The sequence below is a fragment of the Polyodon spathula genome, chromosome 8, assembly GCF_017654505.1.
Source record: "Polyodon spathula isolate WHYD16114869_AA chromosome 8, ASM1765450v1, whole genome shotgun sequence".
NCBI classification, from domain to species: Eukaryota; Metazoa; Chordata; class Actinopteri; order Acipenseriformes; family Polyodontidae; genus Polyodon; species Polyodon spathula.
Window position 1 is genome coordinate 22,941,582 of NC_054541.1, and position 17,278 is coordinate 22,958,859.

The window sequence follows — 17,278 nt, forward strand, 5'->3', positions numbered from 1 at the left end:
TCTTGTGCAGTGATATCATTGTATACTTGTTACAATATTGTCTGTTATTTATTTCCTAATTTTTGTATTTCCAGTATATTAGGTGCCCAAAAATTCAAGTACAAAAACGTACATAAGAAATAACTGCGGCAATGTTTTTTTTTTTTTTTGTTTGTTTGTTTTTTTTTAAGTTAAGGGGATGTTTATCGAAGTTGACAAACAAGAAATTAACAGAAAAAAAGAAACACTTGTTTATACAACATCCCACTAGGTTTTCATTTTATATTTTCAAAGTTGACCTTACAGCCCTTCTGCTGTAAGGACAAGTATCTAAAGCTGTACTAGGGAGTTATTTTTCCCCCACTCGCATTTGACCAAGACAACCCTATGCTAATGCATAATGAGAAAACAAAAGGACTAATGTTCCGGTTTTTCTTTTAGATTTTCTTTACTATTTAATCCATTTCAAAGCCCGAGTTGACAAAAAAAAAAAAAAAACAACATTATATTAGCTTAAATTGGCAGGGACTGAAATTCTTTAGGTGTTATTTGAATGATCACTGAATCAATCATCACGGTATGAAATCCAGATGTTCCTAAAAAAGGACCAGCTAAAGGAATATTTCTGGTACTTTGAGATGCTTGGAATCCTCTAGAATACAATAAAAACCTTTGTAACAGTTGTGTTTTTGGTAGGTAAGATACCCAATTATTTTATTTTGATCCCTGCATTGAAGAATCAACCCCATACTCCGTTTTGATAAAAACAAATATCCAACAGTGTTGCACAAACTTGGAAAACATAACTTTGAAGCAGTTATTTAAAGCAATTAAGTAGTAAATATTTAGACATGTAAATGGGACAGAGGCATAGTTTCCTTCCCCACCCTCCTCCAACTTACACCTCTGCTCTTTGCTATACAAGCCTTAGTGTTATCTATTTAGCTATTAGTACGTCATCTACAAATATTTAACAAATAAAAATTGTACAGTTTCAAAAGAAACACCCTTTTTCCTGAAAATACAGCAGTATCTGAAGGATTACTTTCACTCCATTTTATTTATTTTAATAATTTCTCTGCATTGTGTGCCAGGAAGCTTCCACTTACAAACAGAAAATAAGTATCTACAAACCTTGTAAACAGATCTGCATTTTTTAGAACATAAATAATTCAAAATATTAACAACCAATAGCAGAAATTAAAGTATTCAAAATGAGCCAGGGCCAAGAATTTTTTTTTTTTTTTTTTTTTTTTTTAAATACAACATCCAGATACTTAACTAAAGGTTTTGCCAACACACGTTTTTCATGAGTACTTCCTTTATTACAGCTGATCTTCAGTTTGAACAATAGAACCCCCCCCCCCCCCACACACACACACACACACAGACTGAGTTGACAGACGCCACACACACTTTTGCTTTCAGAGTTCTGTATGAAAAAATTAAGCAAAGCACCCTCAGTTTTATGGAAAGCCCCCCCCACCCCATCAAGGGATATAACAACAAAACCAAAAAAATAAATATAAAAAAAAAAAAAAACATAATTAAAAACAACATTGAAAGAACTCTATTCTCATGAATGTCTCCTTCTGTTCCAGTCTGGTGAGCTGTGCATCTTGTCAATCATACAGTGTAAAAGGACATTGTTCCTCCCCAGCCCTCCCCCACCCCCCACATTTTCTTCCACTAAAACACGCTCTGGATCTATTATGCATATAAAAATGTGGTTGGTGTGTGCGAGTATGTGTGTGCTCCAATCAGAGGGAAGTCTCCAGGCTGTGAAGGGGGCTTCCAGGGGATGAAGAGGTAGCAGACTTGCTTGTGTCGAGGGCGAGGTGGATACCGCTGTCAACGGCATTGTTGTTTTTGTTGGGCGAGGGTGGTGGAGAGGAGTTGCGCTTGGTCGGGGCGTCATCTTCTGCATCTGTGTCGTCAATGAGAGGGATGTGGGGCACGGAATCTTCTATTTGGAACTCAGGCTGGTTCATGAAGTTATGGATGGAGTTTCGGGATTCTGGCTTCTCCAAACCTTCATACAGGGAACTGCGGAATGCATTCACTACTCTGATCTGGGGAACGAAAGGATAGAATTAAATCAACATTTCACAGCAAAATAATATAAAATAGCATGCTCTATTTATGAAGTACAGTAAAATAAAGCACCTGTTATTAGGTTGTGGTGAGAGTTTGGAATCCACAAAATATCAAGACAAGTGAATTTCAGAATCGTGCAGAATGCAGTGAAAACTTGCATAAAAACACTGTTGAAAAATAGCTTAAATCTACAACGGGGAATACCTATGGACTGTAAAATAACGCAAGTCTGATGTTACAAATCAATTTACTTACCAGATGTGCATACATAAGATAAATGTTTACATTCTAGCTTCAGTTATTTCCAATTATGTATTTTAAGTTAAACTTGGCCTCTGAGCAATACTTTTCCCCAAAATGCAAAAATAAATGTTTAAAACACACAAGGTTATTCCTTTCTCATGCTTGGGGTTAGGTCAGTCACAGACTATGACACAAACAAAATTAAGAAGCCAGGCAAGTCTAAGCTTACAACACAATGAACTCACAGATCACCAGAAACTGAATTCATGCAGAGCATCTCAACCTTTTTTTTATTTTTTATTTTTTACCTTATTAATACTTGTAAACCTTTGAGTATAGCCCATGGTTATCTTCACAGAATCCAAGATGTTATGAACTTGCCTGAGGCATTTAAGTTAATAACACGCATTTCTCAAAGTGTCAAACCAGACAAAATATTAATTTGCGTGTTGCTGCAGGTCACAAATGTTGTTTTTGCTGCACATGTGCTTGATCATACTTTTATACCACCACAAAAGCAAACCATACACTTCTTATGATCTACAAAAAAAATCACCCTTTTTGGGATTTCTGGAGGCTCTACAAGGTACCCACAGTGATTCCCGATTGCTAAATGTCATTCAGCACCTGAAAAAATAAATCGTATGTAAACGTGAGTAGAGTTAAATGGGTAGTCACATCCTTAGCCAACAAGTGCCCTGAAAAGAGAAGTCCAAAAGTTAACACAGAGATGATTAAAACCATACAAATGTCCCAGCAAAGTGGTGCAGAATCTGAAATTGTGAAAAGGTAATATTAGAAAATTAAAGAGAGGGTGAAAATGGCTAAAACTGTAAATTGAACAACTTTGACCTAGTGTAAACACTGACAAGTTCAACTGGTTCTTATTGGAAGTGTGTAGGCCACAATCATTCATGCTAAATTCTGTGCCAAAGATAATTGAAAAATAAAAAATTCTCCCGTTCTATGCTGAAATGAACATTTAACTGTCATCAAATTGACGTTGCCAAAAAAAGGAAGGTTTGTCCATAATCTGTAGAGCGACTAGAGAGGACATCAAACAATTGAAGCCAAAGTTCAACTTTACTGATGCATGAAGTACAGAACAAGACAAGTGCTTAATAGACAAGAAGCCTGTCACAATGAGCAAGTGATGCAAAAAACATTAATTTCTCCCACTAAACCAAGACGACAGATTTATTACAGGACCAAATATAGCAAGGCACCAAATTATTATTATTATTTTGTGTGTGTTTTTATAACAAACTCATTAGTTATCTTTACTTATTTTGTTGATAGATAGTATTTTCCTGAGATTTTCTTTGGGCATTGGGATAAAACTCAAAGACCATCTTCTGAAATCTGCACTTTGTTTTATTTTAGTACATATTTTTATTTATTTATTTATTTTACAGCAGGAAGAGACTTTATACCTGACACAAAAGCAATGCCTTAAACAGGCTTATGTCAAAAATGTGTGCTTCGAGACGTCTAAGAAATTCTCAGCAAGATCTGCACCTGATCTGACAATTGCAAGAGAACCATAACATAAAAAGGAACAGTGATCTTAAAATGAAAAAGGAAATACACACACAACAGTAAAAGGTAAGTTCAGTAATATTTCCATGTTTTGTGAGTGATGCAATAAAAATTGGATTAGGCAGCCAATTTTTGGGGGTGTGAGGGGGTTGACAACTGGAAATCATCAAGCTGGGTAAAAATAAATACTAATAAAAATGTTAAGACTAATAGCTTATACACCACCCACTTGATATATCGCGGTTGTCGGGGTCCAATATAAATGTGCGATATATCAAAGGGCCATGATATAGTGAGAGGTCCATAGAAAAACAAATAGGCCAACAACAAATACTGTACAACCACTCCCTCGTTTTATCGGGGGCATCAGGTTCCAATATAAATCCTCTACACAACCTGCTTTCTCATTTTTTTGTAAAAAAAGCAAGACACCATTTTAATTCGTAGTGTGGTGGGTAGTTGCTTCTCATCAACTTCAGCTCCAATTAAATTTCATGACTCTTCCTCTACTTTCTCAAATGCACAAACCTGCTGCATTGAAAGAATCCATTGCCAACATAAGAGGCTTTTTGCTAGGAAGCCGACGTCACTGCCTTGTGGCTTTTGCTGGTGCATTGCTGCCACACGTGAGCACTTTGTTGGCTAAAATAAAAACCGCTTCAGCAAGTAGATATATAAATTTGCTTTGTGTTATTGTGCAATACATGTGTATATGACAACAGTACGATATTAATGCTTTGTTTTTAATTATTTTGTATAATTGTTGTTTGTGATGTGCAGTACAAAATAAAACAAACAGTAATTCTAACTGCCTATGTATATTGCAGCCAAGACATACGTAGTTAGTTTTACAGTAAAAATGGGGAGCCAACTCCAGGATTGCGATATATCTGAATCCGCAGTATAGCGAGGGGCGATATAACGAGGGGTGGGTGTATATCAAAAAGTACCCACTTCCACATTTGATGCTAGTGCCAAATGTATCAATGCGATACACTGGTCCCCTGGAAAACCATGGTAGTGAACAGTTCCTGAAAATGCAGATTATCACTGCATGACAGAACTTGAATTCTGAAGGCTCTGCTGTGAATCAACTGAAACAGATGGTATGTTTATAAGAAAACAAGTTTTCAGTTTAAGATTAGCAATCCAGTTTTGTTGCTTTAATTCTGTTGTAAAAGAAAAAAAAGCAAAAGATTATGTAACCCACTCTCTTTGACACCAACACAATACCCGAACACTAAGAAGTGCAACAACTTGTGACACAGTAAGTAGCAGCCTGATGTTTGTAAGATGGTTTAGATTACTGTGACCATGGGCATATACTCAAAACTTTTACACTCATTGTTTCTGCAGAAACTAGCTGGGGGATGTCCCCGCTTACTTGGAACTAAAGGCACAGCAACTGCAGGCAGACAAGCCCACATAGACACAACGTTTGCATAACTCCAACAGCTCTATTGTCCTTTTGAGAATTAAATACAAAAAACTACTTTATGGCTTTAGTGTCCTTGTAATATATATGTAGCTTTATGAAAAGATGGTTTTGTTTTTTTTTGTTTGTTTTGAAAAAGAGAAATTAGGAAAGAAATGAGAAACATTAGGAGAGTGGATCAGGAAATGTTAATTACATGCACTAAGAAACACGCACTCACACCCCACAGTAGTAGAAGCAGTGGTGGTTGTAGCAGAAGAAGAAAACACTGCATGTGTAGGGCTAGAAATATTTGTTACATCATGATGCTGGCTGGTGATGGAGGGTTGCCGCCTTAGAGTCCCCTGAAAGGAACTTCCACTCTGGAAAGCATTCACTACATCCATCTGTAAGGAATCAGAGATTGTGACAGCTTGCTCAGAAAAAAAAGAGAGATAGAACAAGAGAGAGGCCCCATCCATCCATGATACAAAAAGAGCAAAAGAAAGAAAGGCACTTTTTAAAAAATTTAGGGTCAGTCAATAGTTTGGTTTCTTTATATCCCAGCAGTACCTTAGGCTGACCTAACTGTCCAATCTTTTCAATCTGCTATATTAATCTGTTGAACTTCCTGACAAGCACATCTAAAATAGATTTTCACACCAGCACCTGTACAATTATTTTAAGATAAAACTGGAGACATATACCAATAAATTTCAAACAAAGTTGAAGACAGCTATAATTTCCTTCATAAAAAATGCCAGAGCAATTTATTTTGCCAGGTTCTGTCTAGATCAAAGTCATTCGAACTGGATGCTTAACAAGATTGCCTGACAAACCTACACAGATCTTTAAAACCGATACAGGGTTAAAAAGTAGAGGAGTTCAGAAAAGCAAGATAGAGAACAGTAGATCGCAGAAAGTCAGTTTAAGCGTGAAGCTGTAAAATAGTAGATGCATTGTGTAAGAGCATTTGCTGGAGAGTCACTCAATCTTTCACTGTTGTTGTGGAGGCCAGGAACACCTGGGCAAGTAGGACAGACGTACTTGGGTCTGAATTCTGTTGAGCCCTCGGAACCAGAGAATCTGTCCACGGCGCAGCTCTCTCTCTCCATGGTCAATCTCCTCCATGTCCTCCTCCAGCTCCTCATCTGGATAATCATCTTTCTGAGTGCCATGACCTGCCTCTTTCAGGAACTTCAAACGGCTCGTTGGAATGGAGGAAATCAGCTGTGAACAGTACATTAGCATTAATTTTTCTGAAAACAATTCAGTTATACCATCTGAGGTTTTTTTTTTTTTTTAGAGTTAGGCAAACTTAAGGATCATATCACATACATAACTTTATAAACATGTTCTCTGCTGCTACGACAACAACAACAACAACAACAACATTTGCCAGATAACTATTCTGACAATCAATATAACTTGTAAAACTTGATTAAGCGCTCACCTGGAATAATATTTCAGGAACTTGTGTTTTAGTGGTACACTTAAAGCAATTCAGTATCTTATCAAAATTACTTTAGGGGCTGTAATATTTAATTAAAGAAGGTATACTTTATATGTTTGCATTTGGAATCTAAACTAACACATACAACATTAAGTAAAGCTTCCATATAAGCAGGAGTTAGGGACATACTGTGAGTTTTTTTTTTTTTTTTTTTTTATTATTTGAATGGAATCCATACTATCCAACACATATACCCAACTGTTAAAATGCTTCCTTCCTGCATTAAATAAATTTGTTTTGCACCACTTCTGTTTAAACAGCTAGAACAGCCAACCCTTATCGGGCAAAAAAAATGACATAGCATTGTAAGTTTGTAAAATCGAAATCCTTTATAACCAGCATAAATATTGGTCAATTGCTTCCAAAGTTAACATGTGTAAACTCTAATAATTCCATTCTTTAGGATTTGTTTTATTTACTTAATGCAGTCCTTTTAAGCCATTCGTAGTAAATTATTGTAAAACTCAAACGAAAAGGATTACAAAATAAATAAACCAGAGATGCATAATTTTAGAAAAATATAAAAACTACACAATTTGTTCTGTACTACCATAATTGGTCTGAATGCAAAGAAAGAAAGAAAAGAGTAAGCGTGACAAGCAGAGTAGCAAGTATTAATTATTTATCTACTCTCTGGGACTGGAAAACAATTGTGTCATCTAGTATCAAGTTTTATACAAACACTGTTATGTAACACCATTATCTGCATTATAGATAACTTAAAAAAACTGCTTTGTATAGACCACATGATATCACCTTTTCACTGCTGAACTGCCACATATTTTCCATTAAAGGATAATAGGGACTCAGAAATGACAAAGTCTCTTCAGTGCAACTGGAGTCAGTAAAAAAAGCAATGAAATATAGATACTTGCTCTCTGGTTCAAATCCTGCCTAGTGTCGCTGGAATTACTACCTTCTAATCAACACTCTAGCATGCAAGTAATTAGCTGGTTGTTATATTTGTCAAACACCAACTGTATGAAATATATAGAAATATTATTTCAGAAATGTTCCTGACAGTGAGTCCTCACAGAACACTGATGACATTCACAAAAACAGAATCCAAATTGGTCCAACTGTTTAATTTTTTTTTTTTTTTTTTTTTTTTTTTTGGAAAACACAATTAATTAATTTTGAATCCAAGAAATGTAATCCTTATTTTACATCAAAAATGTAACATAAATGTTAAGAAAGCAGGATTTACCTGGCCCCAAAGAAGTGCTCCAATTCCCAGGAACACACACCACAACCAGTGCTCAATACTAAGTCCTATACAACTAAAGGGTTTTCCACCAAACTGGACAATAATAATCTGAAAGAGAAATCAATTGTAAATTAACAACCTTTCCTTTAACATAATATTGTGCATTTATATAGCAGAATAAATACAACAATGAATATATCATGTATATACTCACTTGTACAACAAATGTTCCAAACACAATGCTGCAGAAGATTAGGTTGTTGAAGATGCCCTCAAAGACATTCCTTTCTCCATGAATCTTGCGGGCATTAATTTCATTGAATAGCTGCATCATGACAAATGTGTTAAAGACTATAGTGTAGTGCTCTGATGGAGGGGCGTGGAGTGGTGCATTCCTCCCACTGTCAATGTCAAAAATCTTCTCACCTGGAAATAGTAGTACCAAATGTAACTTCATTGTCTTTACAGGGTCATTCTGCGATTCTATACTATCAAGTCTACTTCTATAATAAATGTCAAAAATATACAAAAATGTCTAATAACTTAAATGCATCTTGTCTGAATTTTTATGATACAATATTACATATGTTTATAATTAAATATTACTATATTTTAAATAATGGCAAAGGAAGCAGACATGATTATGCATGCACTGAGGATCAGTCTGTCAGGATGATAAAAATCTAAAATTACTTTGATTGTCTGAGATTGAAATAAAAGCAGTCTTACCAGCAAACAAGAGAGTAAAAATAACAGTCAACTGATAAACGCCGTGCCCCAGAATGTTTTTCATCATGGTGCGGGAGATCAGGGGTTTGTTTCTGCCGTAGGGTTTTCTCAGGAGCAGGGACTCTGTGGGTGGTTCAGTGGCTAACGCCAGAGAGGCAAACGTGTCCATAATAAGATTTACCCACAACATCTGCACTGCTTTCAACGGAGAGTCCTGAGAATAATTTGAACAGTAGAACAAATAAGAAAGAAAGTCTTATTACCTATGGGCAAGTTTTTCACTTTAAAAATGTAGCCTAGGATGAGAGATAATGTATTTAATTAAAAGCACAAAACCTTCATAAAAACAAGATACATAATTTGATAATTTTATTATAGTTCAGCTTGTGTTTATTTTTTAAATTTGTACTTGCACTGATGACATACTTCAAAATCAAATAAACATTGTAATTGAAAATCCACCATGTGTTTAATTACACCATGTAACAATTTTGTTCCTGGGTAGTAAGTGTTATTTCCTAATTGCTTATGCCTCAGAAGTATAGAACATGGCTATTACTCCCCACAAACTTTGCTTTTGTGACCAGGACAGTGATATTTCAAAATATCACTATTTCCAATGGGAAAACGGGCAAATGTGTGTCTTTTCGTTCACATAAAGTCAGAAAAAAACAACATATGAATCCAAATTAACATGTATTTATACTAAAGTAATACAAAAATGACTACAAAAGATTTAGTTGTGAGTAGTTTTTCGAGATTTACGATTATACTGTAAATTTACGGCAGCAAAGTTTTTAAATAATGGAAAGCCATTTTATTTAGGAAAGAATAGCCATGTAGATTTTTCATATATTAGAACTGAAAGATAACCATAACTGAAGATTAACTGCTTTCAACTAATGGAAAGACAGGTATCATGCCTGGGAGTCATATTTAATTTGTGTGGCTTAAAAATAAAACCATTTTAGTGGTTTGTGTGGGTGCCATTTAGTTACTTGAAACAAGAAAAAGAACAGCTTTGTCATAAGAAACTGGAAATATGACTCATAATCTGACGTAAAATCTGAGCCAGACTTAATTTACTTTTTACTAATCGTGACAAATCACTTGCACACATCAGAAGTCCATGTGCAAATATAGAGACTCCTAATAAATACGGCAAGCACAAAGTATGTCAAGGCATCTAAAATCAGTAACATTTTCAATTGTGTTTTAAAGCTAGTTCAGTTAAATTGTGTTAAATACAAAAAAATGTGTCCTGTAACTGACCATTTCAACCAAGCAGGTCCTAGAATCTTCATGCTCTTGTTACAAATGAAGTCTCAGCTGTAAAGCCGCATTAATGCTAGCTGACATTCTCACAAATGTAATAAAAGTATGTATGTATTCTCAGCTACCACAGCTGACTACACAAGAGAACATTTACCTGAGTAATGCAGGCCCCTGTGAATGCGACAATTACAGCTACAACATTGACAGTAAGCTGGAACTGAAGGAACTTGGAGATGCTGTCATACACATTCCTGCCCCACATCACTGCCTTAACAATGCTGGAGAAGTTATCATCCGTAAGAATGATATCAGAGGCTTCTTTAGCTACATCAGTGCCGGCAATTCCCTTGAAAAAGACACAATGTTACATTTAACAGCAGATATCAGGGGGTAATGTAACACTCTCACATTAACCCATACCTTGAAATTCTCATCACCAGTAGAAGCTAATTTAGAAATGCAAATGTTCAAGATGTGGAATAAAATCATTCCACAAGGTAATGGAGGTAGACAAATGTGAATTGATATAAAAATAAATAAATAAAAAATTATATCAGGACGTTTCAGACTACATTGTAGGGCTACTGCACTTACACGGACAAGTAAATACATTGGTTATTTAAAGACTTAATTGTAAGAAGTATAAACATACCATAGCAAAACCAACATCTGCTTTCTTTAGGGCAGGTCCATCATTGGTACCGTCTCCAGTTACCGCAACAACCTGCCTTTGTTCTGCTACTGTGCTGTCAATAATACCTGCAAGGTTTTAAAATGTTGTCAGCTAAAAAAAAAAAAAAAAAAAGTAATTTTTTGCACAACCCCCCCCCCCCCCCCCCCCCCCCCCCCCAAAAACCCCCAAAAAAACCCCCAAAAAACCCCCAAATTTTATTAAGCAACACTTCTAGCACACCACTCTGAATACACTGAAGGCCAGTTAGTCTAATGTATGCACAATGCAGTACATTAAATAAGCGCCTATGTAATTCACGTTTACAATTGAAGCAAATGTTAACAGACCATATAACAGACCAATAAAACACACACACATATATATATATATATATATATATATATATATATATACACACACACACACACACACACAAACTTACACACACACATATATATATATATATATATATATATATATATATATATATATATATATATATATATATATATATATATATATATATACACACACACACACACATATACATATATATAGACACACACACACACATATATTATTTTTATAACACTGCAAAAATAAGATTGCATCTTCTCAAATAATATCCAAAATGGGAGATCTACTAATAAATAAATAAATACATTTTTTTAAAAAAGTGTTCAGGTGTACCTTTTACTAGTGTGTGCTTATCAGTGGGGGAGGATCTTGCAAGTACTCGAAGCTTAGGCCAGATCTTATCTATGCGCTCCTGATCAATCTAGAAAGAAATAAAAAAAAATAATAATAATTATGACCAAAATAAGAATACATTAGTAAAAAAATGCTTCTAAAAAGTTTCTGAAAAAAAAAAGAGCTTACCTCTCCCTTTTCATTGCGGATCCGCCTGTTAAACTCTTTACCCTCTATGCACAAGAAATCATCTCCTGGTAACAGAATTCCGCACTTTATGGCAATAGCACGGGCTGTGTTTATGTTGTCCCCTGTAACCATGCGAACTGTGATACCAGCACGCTGGCACATCTTGATTGCATCTGGAACCTGGTCAGGACAGTTTGCATTTTTTAAAAAAACTGTTGCATTTTGAAAGTTGAAATGATTAGACTGATATTTTTCTATAATGTTGCCAAAAAGACAAGTTGGTTGTAGTTGCATAATAATCTTAAAAGGAGGGATAGCCAATGTCTTATTAATCTTTACTACCATTAATGCAAATGACCCTTATTCGGAGAATGGTGTATAGCAGAGCTGGGTAACTGACAGCCCGGAGCTGTAAACGATGACCCTTGAAAGTCTATCGGTTCTAAAACTACTTTTAAAAGGAGTCGCTAATTTGCCAAGCCAGGCATCCTCTGAAATGCCTGCTGTGTTTACCGCTTCAATATTGTGCTTATCTCACGAGACATCACCGATTTCAGCGTGTTTTCCTAGTTTGCAGACACATGGGGCCTGTTTCATAACAGCAAATTTGTAACAATTCGCAAATTATAAGCACCTCAAATTAGGGTTCATAAAAACTTTTGCTGGGCTGCAACATCGTCATTTTTTTACCAGAAACCTGCGACAAACAAACAGCAGCCGCTAGTAGCAATTTTAAAATCGCAAATAATATTAGAATATAATTGCGTTACCGCTACATGGCGCTCGAGCAACTCGTTTACCGTCTCTTTAGGATTCACTTTCACATAAATCCCAGGGTCCGTGAAAATTTCATATATATATATATATATATATATATATATATATATATATATATATATATATATATATATATATATATATATATATATATATAATATGACACACACAGACAGTCAACCTCGGTTAACTCGACAGTGATGCCATTTAGCGCCGACTTATCCAAGATGTCGAGCTAACCATGGATGCAATGAGCCATGGCATTATGCATATAAGCAACAAAGTTGGGTTATTATTATAACCCTGGTTCCCTGAAATAGGAATATTAACCATTTGCAGTCCATTTATTCAGCGCTCGTCAGGCACGTCGGGTCTAATTTATTTTTACACGCGCTGTTTATTTTACATGTGCCGATTTTTCAGAGTAAAACAGGTTTAAAAGGCACTGAATCACAAAAGCACACTCAGTACTGTATCTCCAGCCAAGCCCCACCCCTTGTTCGCTGTATTTTTCACAAACCTCTTTATAGACGTGCATACTGATAAATCCTCTCCTGATCACTCATTTTATCACCAAACTCCACAACAATGCAATCCAAGTTATTATTTTATTACTAGAACAAAGCTCTAAAAATAAATGTCTGTGATATTCTTTGAGATCTGGATACAGAAGCAGCTATTTCCTTTGTTATGTCCGTGTTATGTAGTGCATGGGGCTATGAGAAAGGCTGTTCCTTTCGGTTTCATTCGGCTCCTATCAGTCTCACTCGGCCATTGAAAGGTTTTCTTGTCTTTTTCCGACTACACACCTGTGCTTTGACTTTTTGATGATGTCAGACAGGGTCCAACATCGGACTGGAAAGGGAAAACTGTAATGCCGGACCTGGTCCAACATAGGGCCGCAAAGGATTAACCATTACAAATGGGTGTTTCACTTTAAGACAACCGAACCTGAAACTTTAAACCAAAGACTTCTTGTCATAGCAGTGTGACGCAGTGCACTGCACAGATGCACCTCTGGAACAAAGCCCATGAAGTCGCCTGACCCCTGGTGGAATGTCCAGTCTGTTTCTCTGGCGGAAGCATATTGGCCAATTCATAAGCACTCTTAATTGTGCCCGTCAACCATTTAGATGGACGCTGCTTACAGAGCCTGTCCCTGTGACTTAGCTCCGTAACTCCAAAGCTCCAAACAAACAATTTTTTAGCTCCAAAGATTTAGCTCCAACAATTCTTCTGACTGCTTCCAGCTTTTAGTCCCGTCAACAAAATATGCTAATGCTCGCACTCCCACAAAGTTTATGGAGCTGGCGCTCCCTGTCAGATTGGAAAAGGAGGGTGATGGAAAGCCTCCAATTCCACAGACTGGTTAACATGAAAAGCTGAGATGGTTTTTGGCAAAAAAGCCGGGTTAGCACGAAGGGTCACCTTCATTCTAGCCTCTTAAATTAGAGAGAGGCTTTCGATACTGAAAATGCTTGCATTTCACTCAGCCGCTTAGCGGAGGTGATTGCAAGCAAGAAAGCTTCCTTGAAAGAGAGTGCATGGGCTCAAAACGGAGATTTCATCAGTACATGAAGTACTACACTCAACCTCCAACAAGGAACTACATCCTTCACCGGTGGCCTAAGTCGCTGGGTGCCTTTCAAAAATTGATCCGCCAGGGAATCACTTTTACATAGCACACAGAGATGGCTACCAAACAGACCTTTAAAAGTAGAGGTGGATTACCCCTCGTCAAAGAGGTCCTGTAAAAATGGCAGTATAACTACCATGGGGCAGAACGACGTCTGAAATACGCCCCACTTGTACCCGTATCTAGAACGAGTAGAGGCTGCCCTGGCGTATTGCAGGGTGTCAATCAACCTAGTCGATAACTCCAGATGGCTCAAATACAGCAGTTCAGGGGCCAGACCCAGAACTGTAGGCTTGATGGGTTGGGGTACCACAAAGTGCCCTGCGCTTGGCTGACAGTTCCCACAGCTGATCAGGAACTGCATCAGGGAGGAGAAACAAACCCTCCTGGGCCAGTATGGGGCTATTAAGAGCACCCTGGCTCGGTCCTGCCTGATCTTCTCCAGACATAGCGGGAGCACCACGAGCAGTGGAAACGCACAGAGTAGACGTACTGGCCATAGATGTGCCAGTGCATCTACTCCCAAAGGTCCCCCCATCTCCCTTTATGGAGAACCGCAGGGGACAGTGTGCCGACTCCTGAGAGGCAAAGTGGTCTACCTCTGCTCTCCCGAATCACTCCCAAATGAGACACAACCTTGGGATGGAGCTTCCACTTTGCACTGCTGGGGATGCTTGGTTTCGTTTCAATACTTACTTTAAGAAAAAAAAATAGCAAGAGAGAGTGAGAGCGAAACACTATTAATATATTCTAATATAAAAATAATATACAATATATCAATACACAACCAAAACACGAAGCGAGCACAGTTGAACAAGTGTATGTGTGTATGTGTATAATATATATATATATATATATATATATATATATATATATATATATATATATATATATATATATATATATATATGGCAGCTGGCTCTTTGACCATAGATAGATAGATAGATAGCGAGAGAGGAGAGAGGAGAGAGGAGAGAGACAGACACTTACTTTTAAACCCCAGTGGAGTAGAAGATTGCACAGCCTACTGGGTGCTAAGGACCCTAGCCAAAAAGGAAAATAGCATTGTCAGTGTGCGCAGCTCCTTTATGCTCTCGGGGGCAGAGCGGCAGCTGCGTCACACTGCTCTGACGAGAAGTCTTTGGTATAAAGTTTCAGGTTCAGGTGTCAAAGAGAAACGCCCATTTGTAATGGTTAATATCCCCTACTTGAAAAGGGAACTCACTCGTTTACGGTATTTACAGGTTTATTTTTAGTTAAATGTCCTTACGAAAACGGTTTAAACTCTGTGTAATGTCATATACATACACTAAGGCTATATTTGCACCTTGAGCCATTGGGAAAAAAAGGCATAATACCGTAATAGCGATGTCAAAATAGCATATTTGTCTAGATTATACTTGACCTCTGACTCCTGTGCACCCGAGACCATTTTCAAAACACAAAATATATCTTGTTTTCAATCACTCGACAACACCCACAATTGTGATTTTTTGGCGCTTAAATCTGTCTGAAGATTTACAATTATCCTCCACCAAAGGGAGCACCACACAAGCGATTGAGACAAATAATCTTCGACTGACAGCAATTAAGAAAAAAAAAAGCAAACACCATTGAAACACCTTTTCCTTAAATATGATATTTTTTGCCGTCCATTATCTACCCAATTTAATTCACCTTTCATGAAATTAACAAAAAAAAAGATATTTAAGATTCTTTAATATTGACTTAATTTACGTTGTTATTATGACGCCTCTCTCTAAAAATGTACATGTGCTGCATTTTGTGCAATTTATTCTATCAAGAAATTTAATTCTGTTGATATTCAAACCAATTCATATGCCAAAATGTCTGTTAGGTGCTGTCAGTTTAATATGGGCAACTTGTGATTTGTGGATATTGAAAACTGAGGCTTTAATAAAAAGGAGGAAGGCTGTAGTGTTTGGTGTGCCTCCATATAATATCGGTAATTAAGGAGTATAATGTGCAACAGTATTACGTTATTAATCAACAGAAATACCACATATGAAGGGGAACAGCACACTGCTAAAATGTGTTACTGGCCTGCAACCTTGTTTCGTGTGAAATGTGTCACCCTTCAATATGAAACAGTTGCCCAGCTCGGGTGTAGAGTATTTTCATTGTTTTGAAGTTAATATAGCATATGCAAATGCTCTATATATATATATATATATATATATATATATATATATATATATATATATATATATATATATATATATATATATATATATATATATATTTTTTTTTTTTTTTTTTTTTTTAATGCAAAAACAAGAACCCTCTTACTTCAGGCCTGACAGGTCGTCCTCAATCCCCACAACACAAATACAGGTGAGGCTGGTTAAAATATCATTCTCATTGTCCCATTCAGGCTCCGAGTCTCCAGCAGGGAAGTCCCTATATGCCAAGCAGATTGTTCTCAATCCTTCTGAGGCCATAGGCTCAATTACTTTCTTTACCATATCATCACGATCCCTGGGTCTGAAAAGCTTGGCTTCCCCATCTGCATTGAGAATTCTGTAACACCTAGAAGAAAAAAAAAGTGTTACCAGAAATTTACACTTTTCAAATGTGGTTTGCAAGCAAAATTATCACAGACCATTAAAAAAAGCAGGGACTGAATATGGGTTTCTTACTTTTTCAGGAGGATCTCTGAGGCTCCCTTGCTAAACATACGGTAACTGCCATCGGCATTCTTCAGAACAGTGCTCATGGATTTTCGGACAGAGTTGAAAGTGTAGACTTTGTAGAGTTTTTCCTCTGGGATTTCATTTCGAACAGCTTGGTAGTCTCTTTTCAAGTCCAAAGCAAACCCCAGCAAGGAACATTCTGTCTTGTTTCCAACATGGCGTGGCAGACCACCTTCCTTCTCAGGAGGCTACAAGGATTAGAGAAAAAAACCTCATTAAATGTTTTTGGTGGTTGTTTTTCTAGAATCATGGAAATTTGAAGTTAAATCATTTTTAGCTACCCTTAAAATAATTTAAAAAAAAAAAAAAAAAAAAAAGTAGCCTAATTATGTATTTTTTTGTATTATTATAGCTGATAGTGTAAGGATTATTGCCCACATTGCCAAACAGGTAACACAGCAAATAATTTGTTAAAGTAGCGGGGTATATTTTCACACCCTGCTACTTAGTCTAAATTATTCATGTAATTATGAAACATTTTCAGTTTTATATAGGATCTTTATTTACTTTTATCCACTTGTATATTTATCCCAACCAATCAGAGGCCAGAACTGATGACTACATGTCCTCGATTTGAATACTGTCAAAAAAAAACCCTTGTGT

General features: G+C 36.5%; 1 protein-coding gene across 1 annotated transcript in view; it reads right to left on the minus strand.

Annotated features, from left to right (window-relative positions):
* Positions 1–527: 527 nt before the first annotated feature.
* The window catches only part of atp2b1a (ATPase plasma membrane Ca2+ transporting 1a), a 71,132-nt gene continuing 54,381 nt past the window's right edge, over positions 528–17,278 (minus strand). The window contains 13 exon segments of the mRNA XM_041257208.1: positions 528–2,051; positions 5,593–5,679; positions 6,320–6,502; positions 7,993–8,100; positions 8,207–8,418; positions 8,722–8,935; positions 10,151–10,342; positions 10,649–10,755; positions 11,360–11,447; positions 11,549–11,728; positions 16,272–16,286; positions 16,289–16,511; positions 16,622–16,863. Coding sequence (XP_041113142.1) covers positions 1,740–2,051; positions 5,593–5,679; positions 6,320–6,502; positions 7,993–8,100; positions 8,207–8,418; positions 8,722–8,935; positions 10,151–10,342; positions 10,649–10,755; positions 11,360–11,447; positions 11,549–11,728; positions 16,272–16,286; positions 16,289–16,511; positions 16,622–16,863 — 2,163 coding nt within the window. The 3' untranslated portion in view covers positions 528–1,739.